Source organism: Lissotriton vulgaris, chromosome 3_1 (assembly GCF_964263255.1).
Source record: "Lissotriton vulgaris chromosome 3_1, aLisVul1.2, whole genome shotgun sequence".
In the NCBI taxonomy this organism is placed as follows: Eukaryota; Metazoa; Chordata; class Amphibia; order Caudata; family Salamandridae; genus Lissotriton; species Lissotriton vulgaris.
The window spans coordinates 548195071-548220000 of NC_141689.1; the positions used below are offsets into that span (position 1 = coordinate 548195071).

Genomic DNA, 24930 nt, shown 5'->3' on the forward strand with positions numbered 1-24930 from the left:
ATATGTAAAACAATGTCATGAATACTAAGTGTGCGCCCCTAGCTCTGGTGGATAACATAAAATCTTAATGTGGACATAGAAGTGAGAACGATTGGTTTGGTTGTTGCCAACGTAACAAAGCTGTTTACCACATGAATGTGCAATTCTTCAAACACAGACAATCTAAGAACCTAGATATTGATCTTACCTAACTTGTGGGCACTTCCTACTAAATTGATATAGCTGAGCTTCAGACTTTGCATATTCTTGAGATTTCTAAAATCATCAGGTATAGTATCCATAACTTTTTTATTCTCATGGACGTTCAGTGAGAGGTCCTTCAAGTTTTTGTACTTATCCAAATGTGCAACCAGAAGTTCTACAAAACAGAAACACAATCATGTAAAGTGTGATCAGGATAACTATTCTGGAATCCACAGTGTCTCATTGCTGCATAACATAACAAGGTGTATATGTTTCCATTTAGAAATCATATCAAGAACTATATAATAACTAATGTATATCTACAGTTCTTTGCTGTATTATCCAAATCGGATTGATATCTTGTTGATAATATCTCAATCTGACAGAAGTGTTCAAATGTCATCATAAATACTTATCACTACTAAATTCACTACTAAAAGCTATAACTTTTATCATTTCTAATTGAATTATATCCACAGAACCTCTTCATTGATATTGCACATTTCTCTTACCTTTTAGGACTCCCAAACCTTTAATTTAGGACTAGGTATAAAGCCCTGTTATGCTGTCAGTTCATACATTCCAATATCAAAAAAATCTTCATACAATAAAACTATAAACCAAGTATTAGGAAAAAGTTTAAAAGTTAGAATTACAAAATCTGACGTAGTGTGACCCTGTTGTAAATCACTACACTGTCAGACAAACTATATTGAAATAACATATCAGTTGTGTACACATAGGTTTAGTACTTTTAATTTTTCTCTAGAACAACCTTTCCAATGTGGTAAAATGTCTTGTTGCTTTGTCGTCTCAAAGATGCAGTGCTAAATTACAAGTATATCTATTACATTCTTTAAAAATACTGCACAGCTAGCCAACGGTTAACAATTTTAGACCCAGATAAATCATACTAATATGGCTTAGAGTCTCTTTAACTAGCTGCTATAAAAACATACTTTTATTGAATGATGCATTTCAGTTACAATCTAGGATATCTAACTGTTGAGATTTTTTTAAAAGGACAGAAAAATAAAATCCTAAAACGGCATATAATGTATTTTGAGGTGTTAGTGGATTAAAGTGACAAGTTAGCATTTGCCCAACATTAATCTGCCAAGTGATCTAGTCTTGCTCTTCTTTCAGATAAACAATGTAACCATGTTTTTCAGATGGCTGCATAAAAAATAAAATAGCATCATGTTCAGCTCTCTTCAAACAGCTTTAATACACAAATCCAACTGAATCAAACTGGGACGAGTCAGTTTGTGTCCCCGTTAAAAAACTTCCTGCAGAACAGTGGACCACGACTCGACTACAAATGCAGACCGATGGATTCAAATATTATGTTATCTTAACATCATTTGCTATAGCACTTGACTCACCCGGTTTCATCTTGGCGCTGTATCGGATCCTAACAGGAGGTGCGTATCATGTGGATTCATAATAGGTATGCTTTTAGTGATTTCCTAAATCTACAATATGTGGGGGTGGATCGCAGGGTCAGTGGAAGTTTGTTCCAGTACCTTGGAGCAAGATATGAGAAGGCTTTGACCTCCATGCGAGTTTGGCAGAAACGAGGGACTTTGTAAGGCTTTGTCGCTGGAACTGAGAGTGCGACTCGGGGCATAGGCACTTAACTTTTTTTGAAGATACAACAGACCTTTCCCTTTTAAGGCATTATAGTTGAAGCAACAGATCTTTAGATGGGAATGTTTCTTCAATGGGAGCCAGTGCAGTTCCTTCAGCAAGGGAGCTGAGGGAGTTCCAGCAGGGCGGTTCAGAATAAGCCTGGCCACCGTTTTCTGGACCACCTAGAGTTTGGAGAGCAATGATTCACTAGCTTCAGCTAGGAGAGCATTTCTATAATCCAGTCTACTTATCACCATGGATTGGACCAGTGTTCTTCAAACTGTCATGGGGCGGATAGGGAATATTTTGCGCAGTAGGTGCAGATTGTAGTAGCAAACGCTCATGGTTGATGCGATCTGATCTTTCATCTTAAGCGCTTAATCTACTTTTATCCCAAATTCTGTACAGTTCATTTGGGTACCGAAATGGCACCCAGTTGGTTGGGCCACCGTTCACCCGACCTCGTGGAGGGGGCTTTTCCTAGCAGCATGATCTCTGTCTTCTCTGGATTTAACTGGAGATAGTTCTCAGTCATCCAGTTAGAGATTGCTAGCATTCCTGCTGCAAACCGTTTTTTTGCTATTGTCAGGCCTTGGCCTAGAGTAAACATAAGCTGGGTATCATCAGCATGTGATATAATCTGAAAGCCATAGTGCTCTGCAATCTTCACTAATGGGGCCATATAGATATTAAAGAAGGTGGGGCTCAAGCATGAGCCCTGCGGAACGCCCTTGTCCTAGCTCATTTTACAGGAAGAGTATGAGCCCTGGATGACGGTTTGCTGTCTGTCTGTTAGGAAATGCTGAACCCACTTTAGTGCCTTGTCCTGAACACCAATTTCCTGCAGCCTTTCCATGAGCCTTGAGTGAGAGATGGTATCAAAGGCTGCAGAGAGATCTAATAATATCAGAATAACTGGTATTCCTGCATCTACCCTCAGTCTCAGAGAGTCGGTCAAGGGCAGAAGCGCCATCTATGTACTGTATCCAGGGTGAAAGCTGGATTGTGAGGGATCAAGAATGTAGTTGGACTCAAGATAGGATCCCATCTGTTTGTTTATTAGGCCTTTAAATCATTTGCCCAGAAGAGGTAACAGAGATATTGGGCTATAATTGCCAAGAGATTTTTTAGTATAGGCCGAACACCTGCTGCCTTCCATTCTTTCGGAATATTGTCTGTTTTTATTGCTCAATTGAAGATCTTTTGGATCTTTGGGGGGCAGCAGATAGCCATTATATTTTGGTGGACAGAGATCCCTAGGGGACCCTGACTTGGCTGCAGCCAGAGAGCTGTGTTTGTCCTCTAGAGTAAGGGGCTGGAACCTGTCTAGTGTACATGTGGGTGTTTTTTCTGCTCTTCCTTAGAACTGGTAGTTACTATGTTTTGCAAAGGGGTAGTAGGGAATTTTGATTAAATTAGAGTAATTTACTCCTGGAAGAAATTAGCCAGAGAATTAAAGAGGTCCTGGGATTTCACAGGAGATTGGCTACATGCTTGTGGAGAAATAAAATCCTGTCCTATTTATCAAAAGAGGGGGACTCTAGGAGCTATTGAAAAGGTCCGGTGACCTGTGCTCCCAAAGTTAAACTTATACCAAACGGGAGTCACAGTTCCTAAATATAGAGAGAAAAAGAAGAGAAGTAAGAGGTACTCTTGTCATGTGCTACACTAATTGTGGGGGGCAGTGTGTCCTCATCTCGATGCCCTCACACACCCCGAGATGTCATGCTTCATCATTGGGCTTTTGCTCCTCGTCGGGCTGGCGCTGCAATGCCCTACAGGTCCCCTGAAGGATCTCTTTTTCTGAGATCTTTAGATGAAGCCGTATGGGTGCGTGGGTGTAATTGGCAGTGAAGTCCTAGAAGGTGTATAAAAAATGGCTGGAGGGAGAGTGATTAATTTTTATTAAGATGATCCCTCTGTCATTATTAAAACAAAGTGTATTGTGCTGCTTTAAAGGGTATTATGTTCCTTGGTAGCTGGTTAACTATATGTCCCTAGTGGGCATATGTTCTCGTCCACATGTTTTGCGCATTAATGGTCTCAGGGGGAGATGCAGGGCGACTACCACTTACACTACCACACTACCAAGACCCGATGGTATGATTTTTGAACCCTCCATCTATTTCAGATTCCGAGAACATCAATATACACCACCACACTCAGTATAGAAACTAAAAACAGCATCATACCATCCAAGCTTCTCATCTGACTTTAGCGTACTATGCTCCCCACGGACATTTTATCTGGAAGCAAATAATACTGTTACCGTTTACAAAAACCTCACTCAATAGTGTGCCCACCGGCACCTTCATTCCCTTGACTACGAAGCAATTCCATATCCCAACACACCTACTCCACATGATGTGTCGTGGCACACACGTAACGTAGGGATAATGGCAACCTCCCTTTCCTGTAAAAAAGGCACTTGATCCATATTAGGCCATATTCAGGATGCAATGGAGCAGGTAGGTTTTCCCACAATGCTTCTCTATACTGCAATTAAGTGCCTGCTTTGACTAAAGATTTTGAAATCTGTGTTGTTTTGTAAACAAATATCCAGAATTTTGACCGTTTAAATGAGTATCTATAATCAGTCTGCAACCTTGAGAAGTGACTTAATGGTGCTCTGTGGGGCCCATCAACTTTTAGCAATGGGTGAGAGTATCTTCTTCAACTTTTGGTGTGCAATTACCAGTGTTTCAACTTGCAGTGATGACAAAAGAGTATGCTTGGGCATAAGTATGCACGTGTCCATGTGGCAAAATTTATATTGGCACAACTGAAAGGAAAATAAAAGTGTGCATCAATGAACATAAATCTAATATAAGAACCAACAATGAAAAGTCAAATATTGCTGCACACTTTATGGAATCTAAACACAATATCTCTCAATTGAAATTCATGGTCCTTGAAATCAGCAAAAAACGAGAAGGTATAGACAATATTAAACATTTGTTACAACGTGAGATTGCATGGATCTATAAATGGCAATCAATGAAGCCGCTCGGACTTAATGACCGGCTGGTATTCAGCTGTTTCATTTAGCCACTATTCTGGTGGTTTTCTGATGCAATATTTCCCTATTGTGTGGTTTACATTGTAATTGTATTTATCATTTTCATTTATATTTACGTTGATGTATTGACACTCTCTATCATGGCCGCCACACTTGCTTGCAACACATATTGTCCTTTGTTTATTTTGGTACTAGCAGCCTGTCCCGACGTTGTCCGGGAGCAATTAGGCTTCAGGGCCCCCTCCCGCCCCGCTTTTGTAACCTGCAGACGTCACTTTTTCCTCCTGTAATTTACTTTCCTGTCCCGTCCCCCGCCCGGCCCGTCCCGTCCCGTGGCCCGTCCCGCGTCCCATCCCGTCCCCCGCCTGCCCCTACATGAGTGCCCTTACCGTCCCCCGCCCGGCCCGGCCCGTCCCGGCCTGTCCCGTCCCCCGCCTGCCCCTACATGAGTGCCCTTACTTCCGCCGGCGCTGCTCCAGCCTGTCCGCTCGCACCACCGCTCCTCCCCTGCGCCATGTCCGCCGCTCCTCCTCCGCCGCCGGTCCTCTGCTCCTGACGTCACCGCTCCACCTCCGCACCATGTCCGCCGCTCCTCGGATACCGCTCCTCCCCGTGCTCTTAACGTGACCACGCACGTCACGGCCGGCGCTACTTTTGAGGGACTACTTTTTTTTAATCTAAAATTTTAAATAACGTTTATTTTTTTAATTTATGTAGCCTATAACCATCTACACACCCTGCCGAATTCAACGGTGTATCGGGTGTGTAGATTGGCGCAGTGGTTCCCGAGTTTACCCGCCTCAAAGCCTGATAGTTTCTGCTTTATTATAGTAGTATAGATTATGCTTGCCCCACGTGATCGCCATTGCCAATTCGCGCCACTTCTTAAACGTTAATGACACTCCCCAAACATTTGTATACACTCGAGACCACTCATTTGGAACTCCAAGTAAGTTTGTGTACGGGTTATCGTTAACCTTTACCGATACGATTCTTAGAGGCGATGTTACTCGTTATGGTTTAAGTCGAGTATTAAATCCAACGCATAGCTCGATAGTCATTTCTGGTCCGGTTTACACTGAGCCATCGCATTTAACACATAACCCCCTCGAGGTATTTATCAACCCGTCAGCGAGCAGAATTCAGTTTTTTACTAGTTGCACTAAATATTGTGTCACCTTTTATATGTTTAAACACCTATTTAGAGCCATGATTATATGCTAAATGTATGCAATGAGTAAAGTGTCAATCTGAGGATCATACTTATTTTGATAGCTGTATCCTTATATTTCAGGGCTCCTTGATAAAGGGCCAACATGCCCGAAATGCATTGGAGTATTGAATAATGCATAACACAAACATCGGCTTTGAATGATGTATCATGATGAAATATATATCAAGCCTGATATGAATTGAAATATCAGTTTTTGAACAATAAAGAAACGTTGAAAAATTTTGAAACTTTAAAGATACTTTGATGGAGTCTTTTTATTAAGAACCTATGGTGTGCCCATGGCAGGGATGCATTCACACTTTGTTGGTTGCACAATTCGGCATATTATATTGACATGCAAGGATGGACATGTCACCTGTAGGAGCACCCTAACTAATTGAAATTTGGATTTGATGCAAACTTGTTGAAACATAGCAGTGCACCCCTCCGCTATTTACTTCATCAACTTGCAGTGATGACAAAAGAGTATGCTTGGGCATAAGTATGTACTATTCCGTCACACTTTGTGTATGTACGTATGTTTGTTTGAATTTATTAAAGGTTTGCCTGCTATGTTTTCCCAGCAGGTCTGACAGATCCCTGATCTCCAATGTGAGGCTCCCTATCATTTTCCTATTCACTATCACCAGAGTTGTGAAAATAGAATATAGGAAAACCCCCTTTACACACAAAATTAATTCTGAGAGTAGACTATTGAACAAACACAAGGTACTAATGAATTGCCATTTACTCACAGGAACACATAAGGCATGAAACATGTTGATTCTTTTTTAGGTACCTAAGGTTTATTGTTACCCTCTGTGGTTCCTGAACTTGTTTTTCAACTTGGCATGAGTTTTTCTGGTAAACAATATATTGCAATTTCAACAACCTATACCCAATTTTAGTTTCCTTTCCCAATCAACCACACCTTTTCGGAGCTAGGCATAGGGCATATCTCATCTTTTTTATCCTGTGCAGTTTGAGTTTAAAAGATCTCCAACAAAGAGCCCTCTTTGAGTGGCCTGCTGGGCATTGCAGGGCCAACCCAGCAAGGAGCACGGCCAGATGATTAAGCATGCTATTTCGATGGGTGTGGGTATGAGCATTCTAAAAAGTATGCCACCAATTTCTGAGATGTAATATCAACACCAATGACATGTTGATATACTCATGGAACAGAACAATTGTACAGATAACTGAAAAAAAATAGTTCTAATTAATTCATGCATTCACATTTAGGAGGAGAGATGTAACAATTACAAATAATATAGCTTACCCATTTCCATTTCTGTTCAATCCCAATTTCAAGCACCACAAGAACTCAGATAACATTCATTTCCTTCTAAGATGCCAGGCAGCAAAGCTAAGGGTAACCAGCCCTCCAATAGCCTTGCATGTTTTGAACTAGATGCCTTAGTTTCAATGTCTTGTAACCATCAATGTCTACTTCTTTTTTTGTGCCATGTCTTTGCCCTCTACTCCCTCTATGCCGCGATCAACCAGTCTCTGTTCCGCAAACTCCAGACCATACAGAACACCACAGCCAGACAAGTCCTCTGCATCCCTCGACACAAACACATCACCTAACACCTGCCCAACCTCCTCTGGCTCCCCATTGTGACGAGAGTAACTTTCAAGATACTCACTCACACCTACAAATGTCTCAAAAACACCAGACCCCAATATCTCAACGACAGAATCTCCTTCCACGTACCCAACAGGAACCTCCGATTAGCTGACTTCGCCCTCGCAGCACCCCTGCGCATTTGCAGAGCAAGAACGGGCGGCAGAACCTTATCCTACATAGCGGCGAAGACCTGGAAGGAGCTCCCGATCGACATCAGATGCGCCCCTACCCTGCACATCTTCAGGAAGACCCTCAAGACTTGGCTCTTCGACTGACTGGAGCTGCTCCCTCCCCCACCCCCTCAGAACCTTGAGACCCTCATGGGTGATCAGCGCGCTTTAAAGAATCTCTGATTGCTTGATTGCTTGATGTCTTCTGTGGACAAGTGAAACAAGCACTGACTAATAGTCACAAAACCTATCATTAGCTATTAATCTCAAATGCCACCATATTCCACGAAAGAAGAGTCACTGGTCTATTGTCAAACTCTAAGTTCATTTGCTAGAGTATAGAAGACAGTCACTGAGTTTGCATGAGATCTATAGTGGTATTCTTTATAATTTTGGTTACAGATCTCTTTGATCCATGACCACACTTTTGTAGGCTCCTCAGTACTGTTGGCAAAATTGCTCTCTCAAACTGTTTAGCTTAATCATGCATGTTGCATCCTGGGAGTACACGTGAAGTTACAATGCTGGTTTATTGGTAATTGAAAGTTTGAAACCATGACAATGTTTGTTTAACCCCTTAAGTGCTCATGACGAGCTCAGCTCGTCATGAGCCACGTCGCTCCGGTGCTCATGACAAGCTGAGCTCGTCATGACCGCGCCTGTTAAATGGAACGCTCGCACGCTGGGCTAAAATCCCCTGCAGGGCTGAGCGTTCCATTGGAACGGGCGTGGTCATGACGAGCTCAGCTCGTCATGAGCACCGGAGTGCTGTGACTCAGGACGAGCTCAGCTCGTCATGAGCACCGGGGCGCCGTGCGCGCCTCCCGCCCCCAGCACATTGGGGGGAAACAGCCCCGCACGGATGAGGTTAAGAAGCCAAATTTAGTATTACAAAAAAACCATGTGAGTTTGTAAAACGGTATTGATGAGATTTTGTCTTTTTTTCTGAAAATAAACAAACTCCTTATGTTGCGAAATCCTTATACCCAGTTGAAGAAAAACCTATTTTCTGTTTAACAAGCACTGGAACAATTTTAGGTCCAAACACGCGACCCTCATTATTACATGTAATACTGTTGAGGACCCTCCATTGAAGGTACGGACTTTACATATTCTGAATTCTGGGTAGTTCGCTGGAAGCCTTTGATACCAGAGAAATTCTGCAACAGATTTCCTCCTTTAAAGTAATCAAAATTTCCCTTGCAGTGATGCAAAGGTTTAAATTTGAGACTGATCACCTCCTAAATAGGATCTAGTATTTTACAATCTTCCTGCTTAGTTGCTTACTTGAGGGATATAATTGTGGGTAATTTCTGAATGTGTTGAAAAGATTATGTTCAGTCTAAGCCCTCTGTTGCTTTCCGAAACATAGAAAAGCAAATTGTCAGGTTGATAACTTAGATGTGTGACATATTGTGTGCTGATACGTTTAAAATTATTATCCAGTTCAAGTGGCTTTGCTTGTTGTGGTCCTGCTTCAGTTTTTGTTACCCCTGCATTAGCAAACCAAACATGAAGGTGGAAAGGAGTTGAAAAGGATTCAGCAAGATGATTCAGTAGCTGTGATTGAATTCCTACCAGAGGAGATTGCAAACCCTTTACACTGTTATAGGGAGGGTGTTCACTAGGATGTTGTTTTTGGTAGCTCTAAGACAAGGTTCTCCAAAACCAGTCCTGGCAGTCCGGATCCATGCCAGATTTTTAAGATAACTACATTTTTCTCAATAGGGATATGCTAAAGAGCAATCTAATTGCAAGGGGTTTCAGGCATAGTGGTACTGAAGTGCTAAAATGTCTCATTATGTAAGGATCCACATAAGTGCTCCTTATTATTGAAGCATTTGTAGTTTGGTCTTTTTGATTGGGTTAATTGTTCCAAGTTTAGTATTGCTCGGAGCCTTATCCTTGGGCTTCTCGGTTGTTTTAATTATAGAAGCCAATGTTCTTGATTGATGTGTTCTTCCCAACGCCCCACCCCTTTACAGAACAAACCAGAACTTAATGGAGAACCCTCTGTGCTGAAGGGCTCTGAGGAACGCTTGTGCCCACTAAAGCATCCTGAGATACATTAACTGCTGCATACGAGTCTGCTGTATCTGTTTGTTGAGTCCCCAATGAGCTAGAGCAATCAGATTTATTAACCAACGTACTATTCACATTGCTATATTGATTTACTAAACAGCTACCTCTCTTTGTACATCATCATTTGTTGAATATTCTTCTTTGTTACATTAGAACTGGTACATTAAAGAATAGCTTAAATAACCAATTAATTCATTACTGCCAGTTCTTCTTGAAGAAACTTTAAAGGAGATGCATCAATAGCAACGTGGTCAAGTAATGTAACATTCATAGCCATTTTGTGAGACTTTCAGCCTAAAACGTTGACCATTGAATCAATCACATCTATTTGTTAATTATAACTTGACAATAATAGACCTCTCTCATGCACAGGAGTGTTCAGATGTTTTTTGCTATTTGTTTGCAGAGGCTGAATAACAATATTCCTTAGCAGTGAGCTAGACCCATCCTCTTTGTGATGATTTCCAGTAGGGCATAGATAGTCGGAACTCCACCTTTTGAGCTGTAAAATGTTATTCTAAGCTAAAAAAGCTGAGACCAGCATACTCCTCCTCGGTTATCAACTCAATTTTACATGATTGATTATCGTAAGCCTGGAGCATTTGTTCCATAGACTGAATCAGTTGCTGTATTCCACAGACTAAATCAGTTGCTGTAATGGGTCTATCGAGATATCAGACTTAGATGCCATCAAATTACTGATACCAACTTCAAAATTTATAGAACCAGTTATGATGCCATACTGATTCCTAGTTGAAAATGTATTAGTGGAAGGAGCGGGGAACGCAGAAAAAGAAGGTGATTTGGTCAAATGGTTTCCACTTTCATTTGCTCAGTTAAACCGCCTCCATTCCATGACTTGATACTTTTTCAATACTATTAAAGGAATAAATCAAAGTAGAGTTCTTTGTGACCACTGGCTGATTGGAAGTGCTGTTGTCTGCCATAGATCTAACAGAGACCCAATTCCTTATTACCTGGTCTGAGCAAAGTGGTAGAGAAACATGCAAACAACCATTTTTTAGGTTTTCTCATGCTAAAAGACAAATAGCAGAAAAAAACCTCTAGGGCATAAAAATTGGCTTGCAGAATCTGGAATATGAAGGCAAACAGAAAACGTGAACTACCGAAAACAAAGGAGAGCAAACCCAGGCTCACAGGTCAATAATGAGGCTGAAGAGACGGATAAATATAGTGACCAAAATGTATAGCTTAAGGGATGAAGAATGTGAGTAAAAAATGGACTTCAAATGTGGTAAAATCCATCCATATTAGTGCCTTCCTTATATAGATATAGAAAACTACTGGAATCCATCTTGGATTGGGTAAGCTCATTATACTCACACAGAGGTGGCTGCCATTTTAGGTTAGTTAAAATAAAAGACTGGCCACATCCACATATGTCCAGAAAAAGACAAAATGGAAGTCAACAGGTAGAAAAATTGCTACTCAATCTCTGCAACAGCCACGAGTGGGAGTGGGAGCACAGAGAAGTGCCACTGATCCAGCTTGCCGGTGCAAAACCACAGTACATCTGCTAGCACACCTCAAGTGTGAGGACACTATCCCGCTGTGCAGACATATAGACTGAGGCACAGACATCAGTGTCACAGAAACCAGCACTGGAGAAGTCAACATGAGGACCAACAACGCTGCAACTTCAGCCCCATAGTCCCATTTCAAGGGGTCAGGCTACCAAAACTAACCATATTTTCACATCTTTCTGGCAAGGGCAAAGTTGGGATGGATCCAGATGGCAGCAAATGTATCTGGAGAGGGACAATCTATATTCTGATGCTGTTCCGATATTCATCTACAGAGAATTTAACCCTGTTGAACTGAGTGGGTAGCACAGCTTCCTTAGGCCCTAGTCAAGGAGAAGCCCAGATACAGGGTGGGCCTCAAATGAAAGATCATTTGACAAGTACATAGGATGGGGTAGCTGTGTCAGATTGATTCAAATAAAAGTACGTCCCTTGAAATCACTAGACTTCCCCAGAACAATCCATTTCTGGGTTGCCGACAGACTTAGGTGTGGACCAACACATATCCATGCCGGCCGTTAACTGGCCATTACACTATGTAAACTGTCCACCCTGTCTTCCTTCCTTATTCAGTCTGGGTACACTTAGAAGGTTCATTGATGTCACAGAATGTGGTGTGACTGATGTGTGACAGTTGACTCCTGGCTGAGCTTAAGGAAACAGCTCCTGGTGGGGCCTTCATACCATCTTTATCTTGGCTTACCTACTACCCTGACCTACCTGTCGCACAGGGACTGAGGGAGTGGATACACCGCTGGGGTTTATCAGATGTGTGGAGGGCCCTTAACACACATATGCTCTTATACTCTTATTACTATCACCCACATGGCCTGCATATGAGCATTCACTGCTTCGTTGCGAGCCAACTGATATTAACGCAATGCGCAAGTGCAGACTACCTGGGTAAAACATACCTAGACCACAACCCTTATGTAATGTAGTTGCGAGGGGAATAGGAGGGCAAATCTATGGATACTACAGCCCCTAACACTAAAAGACCCCCCCCCCATTTAGAGAGACAGTAGGCACGGCGATCAATATGTTCTATGCAGAAAACACTGGCTCTGTGGCTGACAAAGGGCTGCTCTATGGGATGCAGGCAAGGCAGTGGTCCGGGGGAAGTGTCTGAGCTTGAGTTGGTGTGTTCGAAGGCAACTTGACAGCAACTTGACAGCAACTTTAAGGCAACTTGACAGCAACTTAACACTAATCGAGAATACCCTAACTAGATTAGAGGCTGACCTTGCACATGGTAGAGACGTACAACATGCAATAGATGCACAAAAGCAACAACATGCTGAGAGACTCCCATGCTTAATCTACACGTCACAAAGAGCGCGCACCCATGCAGCAGCGGACAGGGCCATTAGACTACCTGTGCATATGATCAGGCAACAACAGGCGCAGTCAGCCATATTATGAATGCAATCAGCCACCGGGCAAATGCTCACCAAAGAGCATGACATACATACTGAATTCACAGCACACTACACAAAAGTGTATGGAGCCGCGCATCGTGAGGGAATAACTGTACCGAACTCCTTCGTCTTCCCACTAACTCAGCCACAAATTACTGCCATACAGCGAGATTAATTGAACGAGCCAATTACACTGCTGGAGATACACGAAGCGATACGATCGCTAGCCATGGGCAAAGCACCTGGGCTGATAGATTTCTGACTGAAAGCTATAAAGCCTACCAACAAGCTCATCTATTATTACATAATGCACAGGGCTTACCTGACACCAGCCAAAATAAATAAATATTTTAATCACACCGACACCAGTTGCCCAAGATGCAGGGAAAGTAGGCTGTGACTTGCTTCATATGCTTTGGTCCTGCTCAGCCATACAACCATAATGGGTGTGTTTATCACGATCTTAATGCAATGCACAGAACACACACTAAATTGGTCATGGGAGTTGTGCATACTGGGATTGCACCAGAGGTCTAGCAAATGCAAAGTAACATCCCGGTATATAGATCTGGGGCTAATAGTGGCCAAACGCCTGATCACGCAATGCTGGAAATCTCCTGATCCTCCTGCAGTGAAGGCCTGGTTCCAGTCGCTGCTCTTCTGGGCGCAGGTGGAGAGTATAGCGCTGTGTCGAGAGGATGCAATAGGAATTCGTAAGCAGCCACTTGCGGTTCACTGGGATGCGATCCTGACGGATTTCCACACAATCTGGCGGGACCCGGCCGAAGAATCAGACAACGCACCTGAGTGAAGTACGGACCAGTCCCTAACAGATTGGCTAGAACACGAGGGTCAAACCGGAGCATTCATGGCGTGCTCAGCAACATACCTAGGGCGAGGGGGCGTGGCTAGGCGCAACGCGGAATGGCTGCCTCGTAAGGGAGCTCTGCGCGCCGGAACATCACACCGGGCAAATACCATCCTATAGCCGCAGTCTGTGGCTTGTAATTACCCTTACGGAATCGGGGAGAGCCCTGGCACACGTTGCTGAGGAGTGGAGGAGGCGTGCACCACATCTTCGCCCTGTAATCCTGCTGATCGCGGCCCGAGTGCCTCCGGACAAAATGGCGGCATCGCGCCTGTTGCAGTGAAGGGAGGCGGTGGCTGCGGCGCTACTCGACTGCGTGGAGAGTGGACGTGAAGTGCTGTGGCGGCGTGGCGGGGTCACCCTGTGTGAGTCGCAACTCAAATGGCACCGGAAGGAGACTCTTGCGGGGCAGAACCGGCTGAGGGGAGTCTTCCGACGATATCCGACATTGGAGGCCTGTGGTACCGGTGGCGACCGGCCGGCGTGATGGACGTCTGGAGACCTGTGGCTGGGACATCGCGGAGAAGATGCGGAGCAACGGCACCGAGAGGCATTAGCTGGTGAGTGGTGGCGCTGTGCGGGGCCGGGCTTGCTGGGGCTGGCTGCGAGGGCCTGGTGGGGCGCACGGGGTAACGGCGGCGTCCTGTGGGGCCCGAGCGGTGTGTCCTGGGGGTGCTGCGGTCGGAGCAGTGCCACTCGCGGTGCCCTGCCAATCCCTGTGCTGTCTGGGGCTTCTGGGAGCTGCTACAAGGAGCTTCCGGGGCTACATCAGACCGGGGGTGAGTGGGTGGCAGGGGCGTGTGTCCTGTGGGGGCCTCGGGCAGCGGGGGGCGGGGGGAACGTCGTGCACACCACTGGCTGAGGAGCAAAGAAGGGGCCTACTAGCGCCTGAAGGCCTGCGCGTCCAGGGACTGGATGCTGGCTGATGCGGAGGGGGTGGCAGTGCAGGCTTGGTGACTTGCAGCTGCAGCGAGGTGGTGAAGGTCCCCCATAACTGTCGCAGTAGATCCACTACACGACCGGCTGAGCTGCTGTGCTGCCCACGGCCCCTCGAGGTGGTGGGCACTTGCCCTCAGAGTGATAAAAAAGACAGGCGGTATGGGAAAGACGGAGCCCAGGCAGGCCAAACTGGCCTTTGAGTCCAAGCGACAGACGAGACTTACGGAGGAGACGCAAGGGCAGAATGAGGCAGGACGTGCTTCATCCGCGACGGAAGGTGCTGAGGATGATACCCGCACGATTCTCCTTGAACTGCGTGCAGGGATGAAGAATATAGACAGTAAAATAGATGCCCTGGCGACTGGATTGGACGTCATGAAAAAGATGGTAGACAAACACGAGAAGCGGCTGGATATCCTGGAAAACAGAGTGTCGGATGGGCATGACTCACAGGCTGAGGCGCGCACTCAACTTCTTCAAATGGAGAAGATTTTCGAGGGGATCTGCGCAAAGAAAAATATTTAGAAGCGCGGTCTAGGCGCAATAATGTGAGTATCCTTGGCCTGTCGGAGACTACGCCGATTTCTAAAATGGAGCCCTTTATTGACGGTATGTTGCGTGAACTATTCGGGCCCACCTTGTCCAATGTGATGATAGTCGAGAGGGCACACAGGTCATTGGGACCCAGGCCGAAACCTGGCGCGCCGCCGATCATAGCCAGGATCCTTAACTATGCGGACCGTGACTTAATCTTAGGTGAGGCCAGAGCGAAGGCACCAGTGACATATAAGGGTGACACTTTGTCCTTCTTCCCTGATTACACCCCGGCGGTCCAATCGGCGCGACACAAGTTTGTCCCTGTGAAAAAGTTACTCAGGGAGGCAGCGGTACCCTACGCCATGCTGTACCCGGCGAAATTGAAAGTGACTCACGAAGAACATGCTCACTTCTTCACTGATGCCAAATCGGCATTGAAGTTTACAAAACACATCTGCAAGGGCAGGCCACGTGAGCAACAGACTGCGCCTGAGAGGCAGGAGTCGGGCCTGGACGAAGCGGATTGAACAACGGTCACTTGCGAGGCTGGGTCTTTATATTGCGTTCAAACTATCGGAGGTTTCTCTTTGCCATGGCCCGTTTTGGAAGTTGTCGCCTTAGTTGATGTTTGGAGGCGAGAGGTGTGGTGCTGCTGTATAACTGTTACTCTACCTGAGATCCATGATAGGGCTGCGTAGTCTTTATGTGTAGCTGATACTGGAGCCTCAGGGGCACTGACATTTGAACGATTCCGGCAACTGCACTCTGGTGCGGATATGCACAGCTGTGCTTCTTCCCCCAATGGGTATTACCCGCAAAGTTGCTGCTCAGGGAGGGGTGGGGGGGATGGTCTCGACCTGATTGGGAGGTTGCAGTGGGTGGTGGGCAGCGGTGGGTAGGGCTTCTGAATGTCTTGTTTTTTCCTGTTGCTTTTTGCTGGAATTATTGTATGTTTTTAGTTTTTTTCAAATAATGATCAATCTTACCGATGTCAGACAGTGCCAGTGGCGCTCATCGCCTGAACTGCTAAATTGTCAAAGGAGTGTTTTTTCAGTGCCTCTCCGCTATTCTCTAGCATTGTTATTTCTTGAACGTACTTAATGTCTACTGACTGGGCCATGTTAACTTGGAATGTGCGTGGACTTAACTCCCCCAAGAAGGGACGTCAGGTGGTGGCACACCTAACCAGGCATAGTATACAGGTGGCGTTTTTGCAGGAGACGCATATGGCCTCAGGCACGATATGTGGGGGGCACTTGGTCGATGGGCGGGCTTCCAATTTGCTGCACCTTATTCCTCTTATGCTCGGGGAGTGTTGATATTGATCAAAAGGGGGGTTGAAGGACGGTGTGCGATGGTGTGTGGGAAGCTGTGTGGTACGCTTCTGGTGTTTGTGAACATGTACGGCCCCATAGTGGATGATCCGGCGTGCGTGACCCGCATCTGTGACCAACTGCGGCGATGGCCTACTGCGCCAGTGGTTTGAGGTGGAGACTTAAATACCTACCTAAACGCGCAATTGGACAAGTCAAATCCAGGAACGCACCGTACCTCTAAGGTGGCTGCGAGCATATTGCGAGTTATGGAGGAGTTTGACTTGCGGGACTTGTGGAGAGTGCGGAACCCGGACCGGCAAGAGGGCACACATGCAACACCAGTGCATGGGAGTTGGTCGAGGTTGGACTACTGGTTGGTGGGGGAGGAATTGATGGAGTGGGTGGTTGAGGTGGTGCCGCTGGCCCGCACACTGTCGGACCATAATCCAGTATGTCTGCTGTTGAAGAACCCGGCTGGAGTGCGTCGTCCTTTCACATGGCGGTTGAGAACCGAGGCGCTTCTGGACCCAATTTATGACAAAGCGGTACGTGACGCCATAGTGCAGTATTTTGCGCTAAATAAAGGCACTGTAGATCAGGCAGCGACGCTATGAGAGGCCTTCAAGGTCACCATTAGGGGGAGCTGTATCGGGACGGCTGCGGGTATTCTTCGGGATATCAGGTCGAGATTGCAGACCTTGGAGTCGGACCTCCGTGTACTCGAGCTAGAGTATGCTCGTCGGCCGGACCAAGCTACATTGGCCAAAATCAAGGAGTTAGTCTTGGAGCACGGTGAGCGAGCGGAGGCAGAGATGAAATATGTATCACAGAGACACCCGGCCCATTGTTATGGAGAAGCTGGAAGGCCAGGCAGGACGTTGGTGTTCAAGATCAAAACAACATCTGAACAGAGCCGGGTAGACAGGATAGTGGACGATGAGGGCGGGGTGCACTGCTCCCCGGAGGCCATAACAGAACAGTTTTGTGGCTTCTATGCGGACCTCTATGGCATGCGGAGTACGCTGTCTATGGAGGACCTGGATGAGTATTTCAATGATATAGCATGTGCATGGTTGTCAGACGCACAGCGCGAGTATTTGTGTCTCTCCATAGATGAGCAAGATGTCAAACAAGCTATAGCGGCATTGGCCAATGGCAAGGCGGGCTACCGGCTGAGTTCTACAAAAAATATGCTGATCTTCTTGCGCCGCATATTCTTGAGGTTTATGCAGAGGCACACAAGGTTGGCATGCTCCCCCCGTCCCTTCGGGAAGCCCTCATTGTTACATTGCTTAAAAAAAGATAAGCCCCCGGAGTGTTGCGATTCCTATCGCCCGCTGTCACTAATTAACATTGACGCAAAGATACTGGCGAAAATTATTGCTACCAAATTGCAGCCCTTGATGCACGGTCTGGTGCTGCCGGATCAATCGGGCTTTGTGCCTGAACGATCCACCTCGCACAACTTACGCACGCTATTCTCCATGTTCCATGTGCTTGAACCCACGTTGGAGGCGGCGGCGGTGTTACTCGACGCCGCCAAAGCGTTTGACTCTGTTGAATGGCGATATATGCACTTCGTACTGTGCCGCATGGGATTCCCCCCTCTTTTCCTTCAGTGGATAACGGTGCTGTACACGACGCCATCGGCCAGGGTAAGGATAGGTGGCTTAACGTCTGAGCCACTGAGTGTAATGCGAGGCACTAGACAGGGCTGCCCCCTATCGCCCATGCTGTTCGCGATTGTTCTGGAACCGCTTGCGTGTTTAATACGACAACACCACAGGGAGGCGGCACTGAAATTTCGTCACCGCCCGGTTTCGATCTCCTTATATGCTGATGATATGGTGCTGTTTGTGCGCGAGCCGTCTCGATTCTTGTCGCAACTGCTGCGAGAGCTGGTGCGGTTTGGGCGTATATCCGGACTCCAAATCAACTGGAACAAGTCGTTTATAATCCCAGTCACGGAGGTGACTAAATGCCCTCATCTTGAGTACCCATTGGTGCGGTCGGCAGACCCTTTCAAATATCTGGGAGTGTGGGTGCACCGGGATCCGGTGGTTGTCGTTAGGGAGAATTATGGCAGGGCCTGTGCACACTTAGAGAGCACGATTGAGGGTTGGCTGTTACTACCGCTATCACTGGCTGATCGCATAGCCCTCATCAAAATGGTGGTGTTACCCCGGTTTCTGTACTTATTTGTAAACATACCTATAGTGCTTCACCTGTCCTTCTTCAAGACGATCGGGGGACATTTGCTCCGTTTGGTGTGGGGAGGTAAAGGGGCGAGAGTTCAGTGGTCCACGCTCACTAGGGGGTATAGCGACGGCGGTTTTGCGGCTCCGGATTTATATGTCTTTTATCTGAGTGCACAGGCTCAATACCTATACTACTGGAACAGGCCACACGCTTTCACGCCACATGTCGCGGTGGAAGAGGGGGATGCCGCTCCGGTTCCGTTGCACAGCGTTGTTACACACAGCTCGCGAGGTACCCCTAAATCAGAGATCAATTCAATAGGTTCCACGGTGTCGGCTTGGCATCGCGTAGGCCGGCTGGCGCAGAAGTTACCATTATATGCCCCAGACTTGCGATTAGAGTGGCATGCGCAGTTATCGGTCACAAGGGAAGGCCCGTCTATGAGAGTGCTACGAGAGGTGGGAATAACACACTTCAGTGATGTCTACCCAAATGGCACCTTTTTAGAGCAGGGGGACCTCGATCACATTCGGAATCAGTCGCTCTTGTTCCGTTTTGCGATACACCGTCTGAGGGGAGCGGCCAGGGTACACTACGTCACCTTTTCTGAGGAGCCTCCGGTTCTGAAGTCGCTACTGGCGGTTCTCACGGTGCCTAATAACAAACACCTACTGTCCAAATTATACAAGATAATTAAGGATGAATCAGTGGTGGGTGAACACAAAAGCTGGGCCAAGTGGAATGTGTGTCTAGATACTGATATTTCAGAAGATGACTGGCGATATGTGTGCGGACTAACTGGGTCGCTGAGTGCGAACGGCAACCTCAGAATTATTCATTTCAAATTCCTACACCAGGTGTATCACACCCCGGTACGTTTGTATAAGTATGGCTTGCGGGAGTCGGCGCAATGTGACAGGTGTGGTCAGGACGATTCTGATTTTATGCACCTAGCGTGGAACTGCCGACAGGTGGCTGACTTTTGGGAGGCAGTGGTGGGTAGCCTGTGCGAAATGGTGGCGGTGGAACTCTGCGCCGCTGTGTGCCTTCTATGTTGTGTGCCACACATTAAGGCAGTGAATGGTAGGTTGGTGCGATTGGCACTGCTTATGGCTGCGAGGAGGGTGTCGATGGTGTGGGGGAGGGGTAGGCGCCCTGGTCTGAAAGACTGGTTGGCCGACCTGGTGCATTGTAGGGACAGCCTTAGTGTATATGCAGAGGAACTACCCTTGGGATCTAGGCCGAAAGACATCTGGGAGCCACTGCGCCTATATTTGCTTGCACGGGCCGAAGGGAGTACAGATTGCCCTCGATTGAGAGGAGATGGTTGATGGAGGGGACACGAGTGGAGGAGTGACCTTTTTAGTGGCGATGGGACAGACCTGCAGTGATGTACAGACATGCGGATGGAAACTGGATTGATCAGTCTCTTATTTTTGCATTAGGATTGGTAAGGGGTTTTGTTTTATATTTTTGTTTCCTTTTTGCTTTGTTGTAAAAGGGGTTTGTTTTCATTGCCCCAGGACATTGCCCACACATGCACGGTTCTGTATGGAAGTTGTGACGTGCCTATTTTGCGCTGTCCGGCCAGTGATTGCTTCTTGATTTAAAGGATTGCAACTGTAAGTTTTCATGTACGGATTGTAACATGTACTTTACTATGCTGCAACTGTGGATGTGTACCCTTTCTGTTTCCATGTATGGCAATTTATTGTAAACTTTCATAAAAAAAGAAATTAAAAAAAAAAGAAATACATAGGGCGACAGGTGTAATGTTCCTTACTGACACTTGTCCAAGCCAAACAGTACAGCAGGCGCTAATTGAGGAATAGGAGCCTAGAGGGTGGCATACAATTTGGTCAACATTCAACCAAACGCAGCGCATGGGTGAATAGATAAGTCCCATAGCAGGGTGATACATGATGTACACAGTGTTGCACTTCTTTAATGTCTCAACTTTGAGGATAGGAGCCAATGTGTTATTTCCCTTGTTATATCAATGTTAAGCTGTAAATTGCCTTATCATATATTCACTAAGTCAACGTTGACATTATCGCAATGTTGAAGAAGATCCTGATGTTTAATTGAGACACGTTGCATGGCAAACCTGCTCAGGGAAATTATTGACTCAAAATTGACCTGTGATACAACCGTATAACCTGATGTGAATTGAAATTGTGAAAAAATCAATGAACAAATGTAAACAAAAAAACAAATGAGGGGTGAATTCAAAATATGTTGATGCTTCCAGAAGATACATACTTGCACTACCTGCTACTGTCCAGCATGCATAATCAAGCAAACACTTGGTTTTATTTACATTAGTTTCACTTTTCCTCTCTGTTCACTATTGTAAATGGTAAATTCTTCTAATTTAAATCATTTTGACACCAGGTTTTTTGCAATATGCATGTTTTTCTCAGCTGTCTCCTAGTCTCATTGTTTGTATAAAAGCACAAATATAATGGGACGCTTGAAATTGTGTTCTAATATTGTTTCAGTCATTTTAGTACACCAGCAGACGTGACATGTAGAATGTTTTTCTAATCACCACAGAGGCCCTGCACATCAATTGGAACCATTGGCAAGAGGAGCAACGAGTTGGGAAACACATGCACAACTCGTTTACCAAGGTCAAAAATTTGGAACACAATTATTTTGGGACCATGTCGAATAGCAAATAAAAAGAAAATCTGTTGAAAGGGGATGAAAGCTTGAGCAAATAAGTCTCAAAATGATAAAGGACAACTCCAGTCACCAAGGATCAAGGGTTAACTGGACAGGCACAGACACTAAATACAAATACCATTCTAGCAACATGGAACAAGAAGAGGAAAAAAGAAAAAGTGAAAGTAAAGGAGAGCCAGGGTATCTTGCAAACTAAAGGTGCGCAGTAGACACAGCTTTTCAAAATCACTCAAAACCCCCCTTTGAAGTTCTAAAGCTTTAACGTTTCAGGTTGCTAGGCTACAACCTGTGAAGTAGTACTAACATTCTTGCCTGCACTCAGCCTTTCCATTGGTATCTTATGTTACATATGTATGCACTTGTCAAGTGCTTGTTCATAATAGCTTAATGTACTATAGGGATACAACATGAGGTGAAAAGAGATTAAATCAGGAACAAAAAAAGCACCCAAAAATAATCCAAGCTTAAACAATCTATAAAACAATACTGGTCGGGCGAAATCATCTGGGGCCATTAATCATCTGGGTCCATATTACACAGGGCGCAATAATTCTATATGAGTTACAGCACACCTTTAAACAGGTGGCCAGTGTTCAAGCAGGGACAATACCCCCTATTATGATAAATGCCTCATGGCAGTAACAAATAATGTGGGGGGTGGAAACGCACTCCTTTTTTAAATCTATGCTTTATGTACCAAAATGTTTTCAGGTATATACAAAGGTGCCACAGTGTGACACTTGCTGTCTTACAAGTGTACTTATAAAGAACGAAAACAATAGTGCCAAGGTAGGTGGTAAACACTGTGCACTGTTCAAATTCAGTGGTCCAACTGGACCCTTATAAATTGATCAAAAAATTCATCCAACATTAATATAAATGCAAACACATAAGCCATACATTAAACTTGTATTTTATGCAAATAAATTCAAGAGATTATAAATCAGATAAATGCGACATTTGAGTTATCTCATATTTCAAACATGAACCTATACAAAGACGGAACATAAATTCATTTCATCATGAACAGTAATCAAAGATATGTTGCATAACAATCCTCTCATAAGTGCAAGCTGCTTGAGAGAGCACATTCAGCGAAATATAGAGTGCCATTTTACAAGATACTCTGGGCCCAATTCACAAAGGTAAACTTAGACCTGCAGTCTAAGTTTAGACCTGAAGTCTAACAGTGTGGCATCTTTTTGTATAAGTGTGGCTCCAAAGGAACTGTTTGACTCTGAGCCCACGTCCATAATGCTTCACAGATGCAGAGGCATCATTATTGGCCCATTTGTGGGGTGTCAAACCCCATTTAAAAGAGGACAGGCCCTCTGAAGATGTGCACCAGTGATATCATGATTACATAAAGGGCGCACAAAGTGGGTGCACGCGTATATTGCACCCCCGAGGCACTGTGTATAATACGGCCCTATCTGCTATTGCTGGAATAATGAGCGTATTCCAACACGGAGGGCAAGAGGCAGGGATTTTCTTTTACGAATGAAACAGTTCTGACGCAAGGGCAACACAATCCTTAAGTCTGATTTACCAAGCCACACAAGGCCACCTTGCATGGCCCAGCGTGGCTTGGTAAATCTTGAGTAACGCGAGGTAGTGCAAGTCGCTACCTTGTGTTACACTACGCACGTAAGGCTTTATGTGGGTGTAGAGTGGATGGTCCCACACATCCATTCATGCATATTGGTGGATCCTAGGTTTACCAAGACAAGTAAACTTGGGAATGTGTCAAAACTGTATGCCTTCCTTAAAAAGGGTGCAACAAGGAGGAACATCTTTATTTCTCCTTGTTTCTGCAACACATTAACAATGAGGAACAAGCCTATAAAGGTTGGTTTTTTTTTTTAAACAGATTTTATTCTTCAAATAGCGCATATGAAGCAGAGCTCTATAACCCAGAAACGTCTGCATAATGAACGTATAGCATTATGACTTTGACATTTACATAATTAAATCAAGGAAAAATGAAGAGCGATAAAGATGAAAAGAAACCATATGGAAACCCTAACCCAACAAACCTCCCCCGTCACACTAGCAACCTCCCAAGAGCATCACAGTATAAAGATTGTTTTTGTGCCAGAAGGTGTCCCTTCTTGCACAAAAACAATTCTGCCTGCAACTCGGCACGCTTGCACCATGTTTCAAGGGTGCCTGCCTTGGTAATAGGCAGCTCTCCATTTGACGCAGCGCAGCAATTTGTCTTGCTGTGCTGAATCAAATATTGATTAATCTAGTGTTTTAAAGCATAGGGCCCTGTGGCGTTCAGAAACAAGTGGCTGTGTTCGTGTTGATACAAACTAAAAAGGAAGTCATGCCACCACGGTCTGGACTAGCTGGAGTTTGCACAGTGATTTTTCAGGAGCTGCTAGAAAAGTAAGTTAAGTGTGGACTGGACCAGGTCAAGGAGTATTGACCTGCCGAACCATAGCTCAATTAACACTAAAATACGCCTTAGGGCCTTCAGGCTGGATTGTTCCCATGAGGAGCAGGGTCAAAACTGATTTGCATATACCCCTGAGCAGGAGAGGAATGATTTCCGTCTCGGGCCGATATCAGGATTTTGGAATACCTGGAACGTGGGTGGGAGAGCGGAGGTCCACAACAAATCAAGATATGATAATAAAAGCTGCCCGAATGAGATCTGTGCTGGGGCTGGGAGGAAGGGAGTTGGATGTTAGATTTAGATATAATGGGAAAAGAATCAATCCAGAATAACTTTGTATATTAAATGACCGAATAGACATAAGTAAACTAAAAGACTGATATGAAAATGGAATTATAATTATAATGGAAAACATCTGAACATTATGTGTGTGCACAAAACCCCAATAAAATATGTTTGAAAAAAAAAGAAAGATTTCAATATGGCTTGGTCTAAACTGGGGTGGCATAGTGAGAAAAAGAATGATGGATGTTACCCAGATATCCTGACTGTGGGTGAATGTTTGATTCATTCAGCATTCTGTCCATCATTTGTTGCTGTAACACTTTTCGTCCTACGTGGGATGAGTATGCCCAGATGTGGGTCCCTTGCTTGCTGGGCTTTTGATTCAAGCTAGCATGGCTGATGAGGGGTGTTGCCCCGAAAACGGTTCCAGGATGCTTGTTTCCGGTCCAGGGAGGATCTGGCCTGGCAGTTCGGGCTGGACTGTTCCCATGAGGAGCAGGGTTAAGACTGATTTGCACATGCTTGGGTCCAAACTGGGGTGGAGTAGTGAGCAAAAGAAACTATAGATTTTACCCAGATCTCTTGACTGGGGGTGAATGTCTGATTCATTCAGCATTCTGTCCATCGTTTGTTGCTGCAACACTTAATGTACAGGAAGCAGGTTCAGGATATTTTAGGCACCTGGGTTGATATAGAAGGATTTACAACAAAGTGGTTTCTAAGCTTTGAACTTCCTTAGCAGGAGCTATTGGGGCCCACCACAGATTGTTGTTCTCCATAAAGTGGCGGATCCTTTGTTAAGAAGC

At 45.2% G+C, this 24930-nt stretch overlaps 1 protein-coding gene across 5 annotated transcripts in view; it reads right to left on the reverse strand.

Annotated features, from left to right (window-relative positions):
• Positions 1 to 24930, reverse strand: part of LOC147726769 (baculoviral IAP repeat-containing protein 1-like) — a 448780-nt gene that overhangs the window by 139860 nt on the left and 283990 nt on the right. For all 5 annotated transcript variants that reach the window (XM_086960812.1, XM_086960813.1, XM_086960811.1 and 2 more), the window contains exon 11: positions 188 to 358. In XM_086960812.1, coding sequence (XP_086816938.1) covers positions 188 to 358 — 171 coding nt within the window. The remainder of the gene's footprint in view (positions 1 to 187; positions 359 to 24930) is intronic.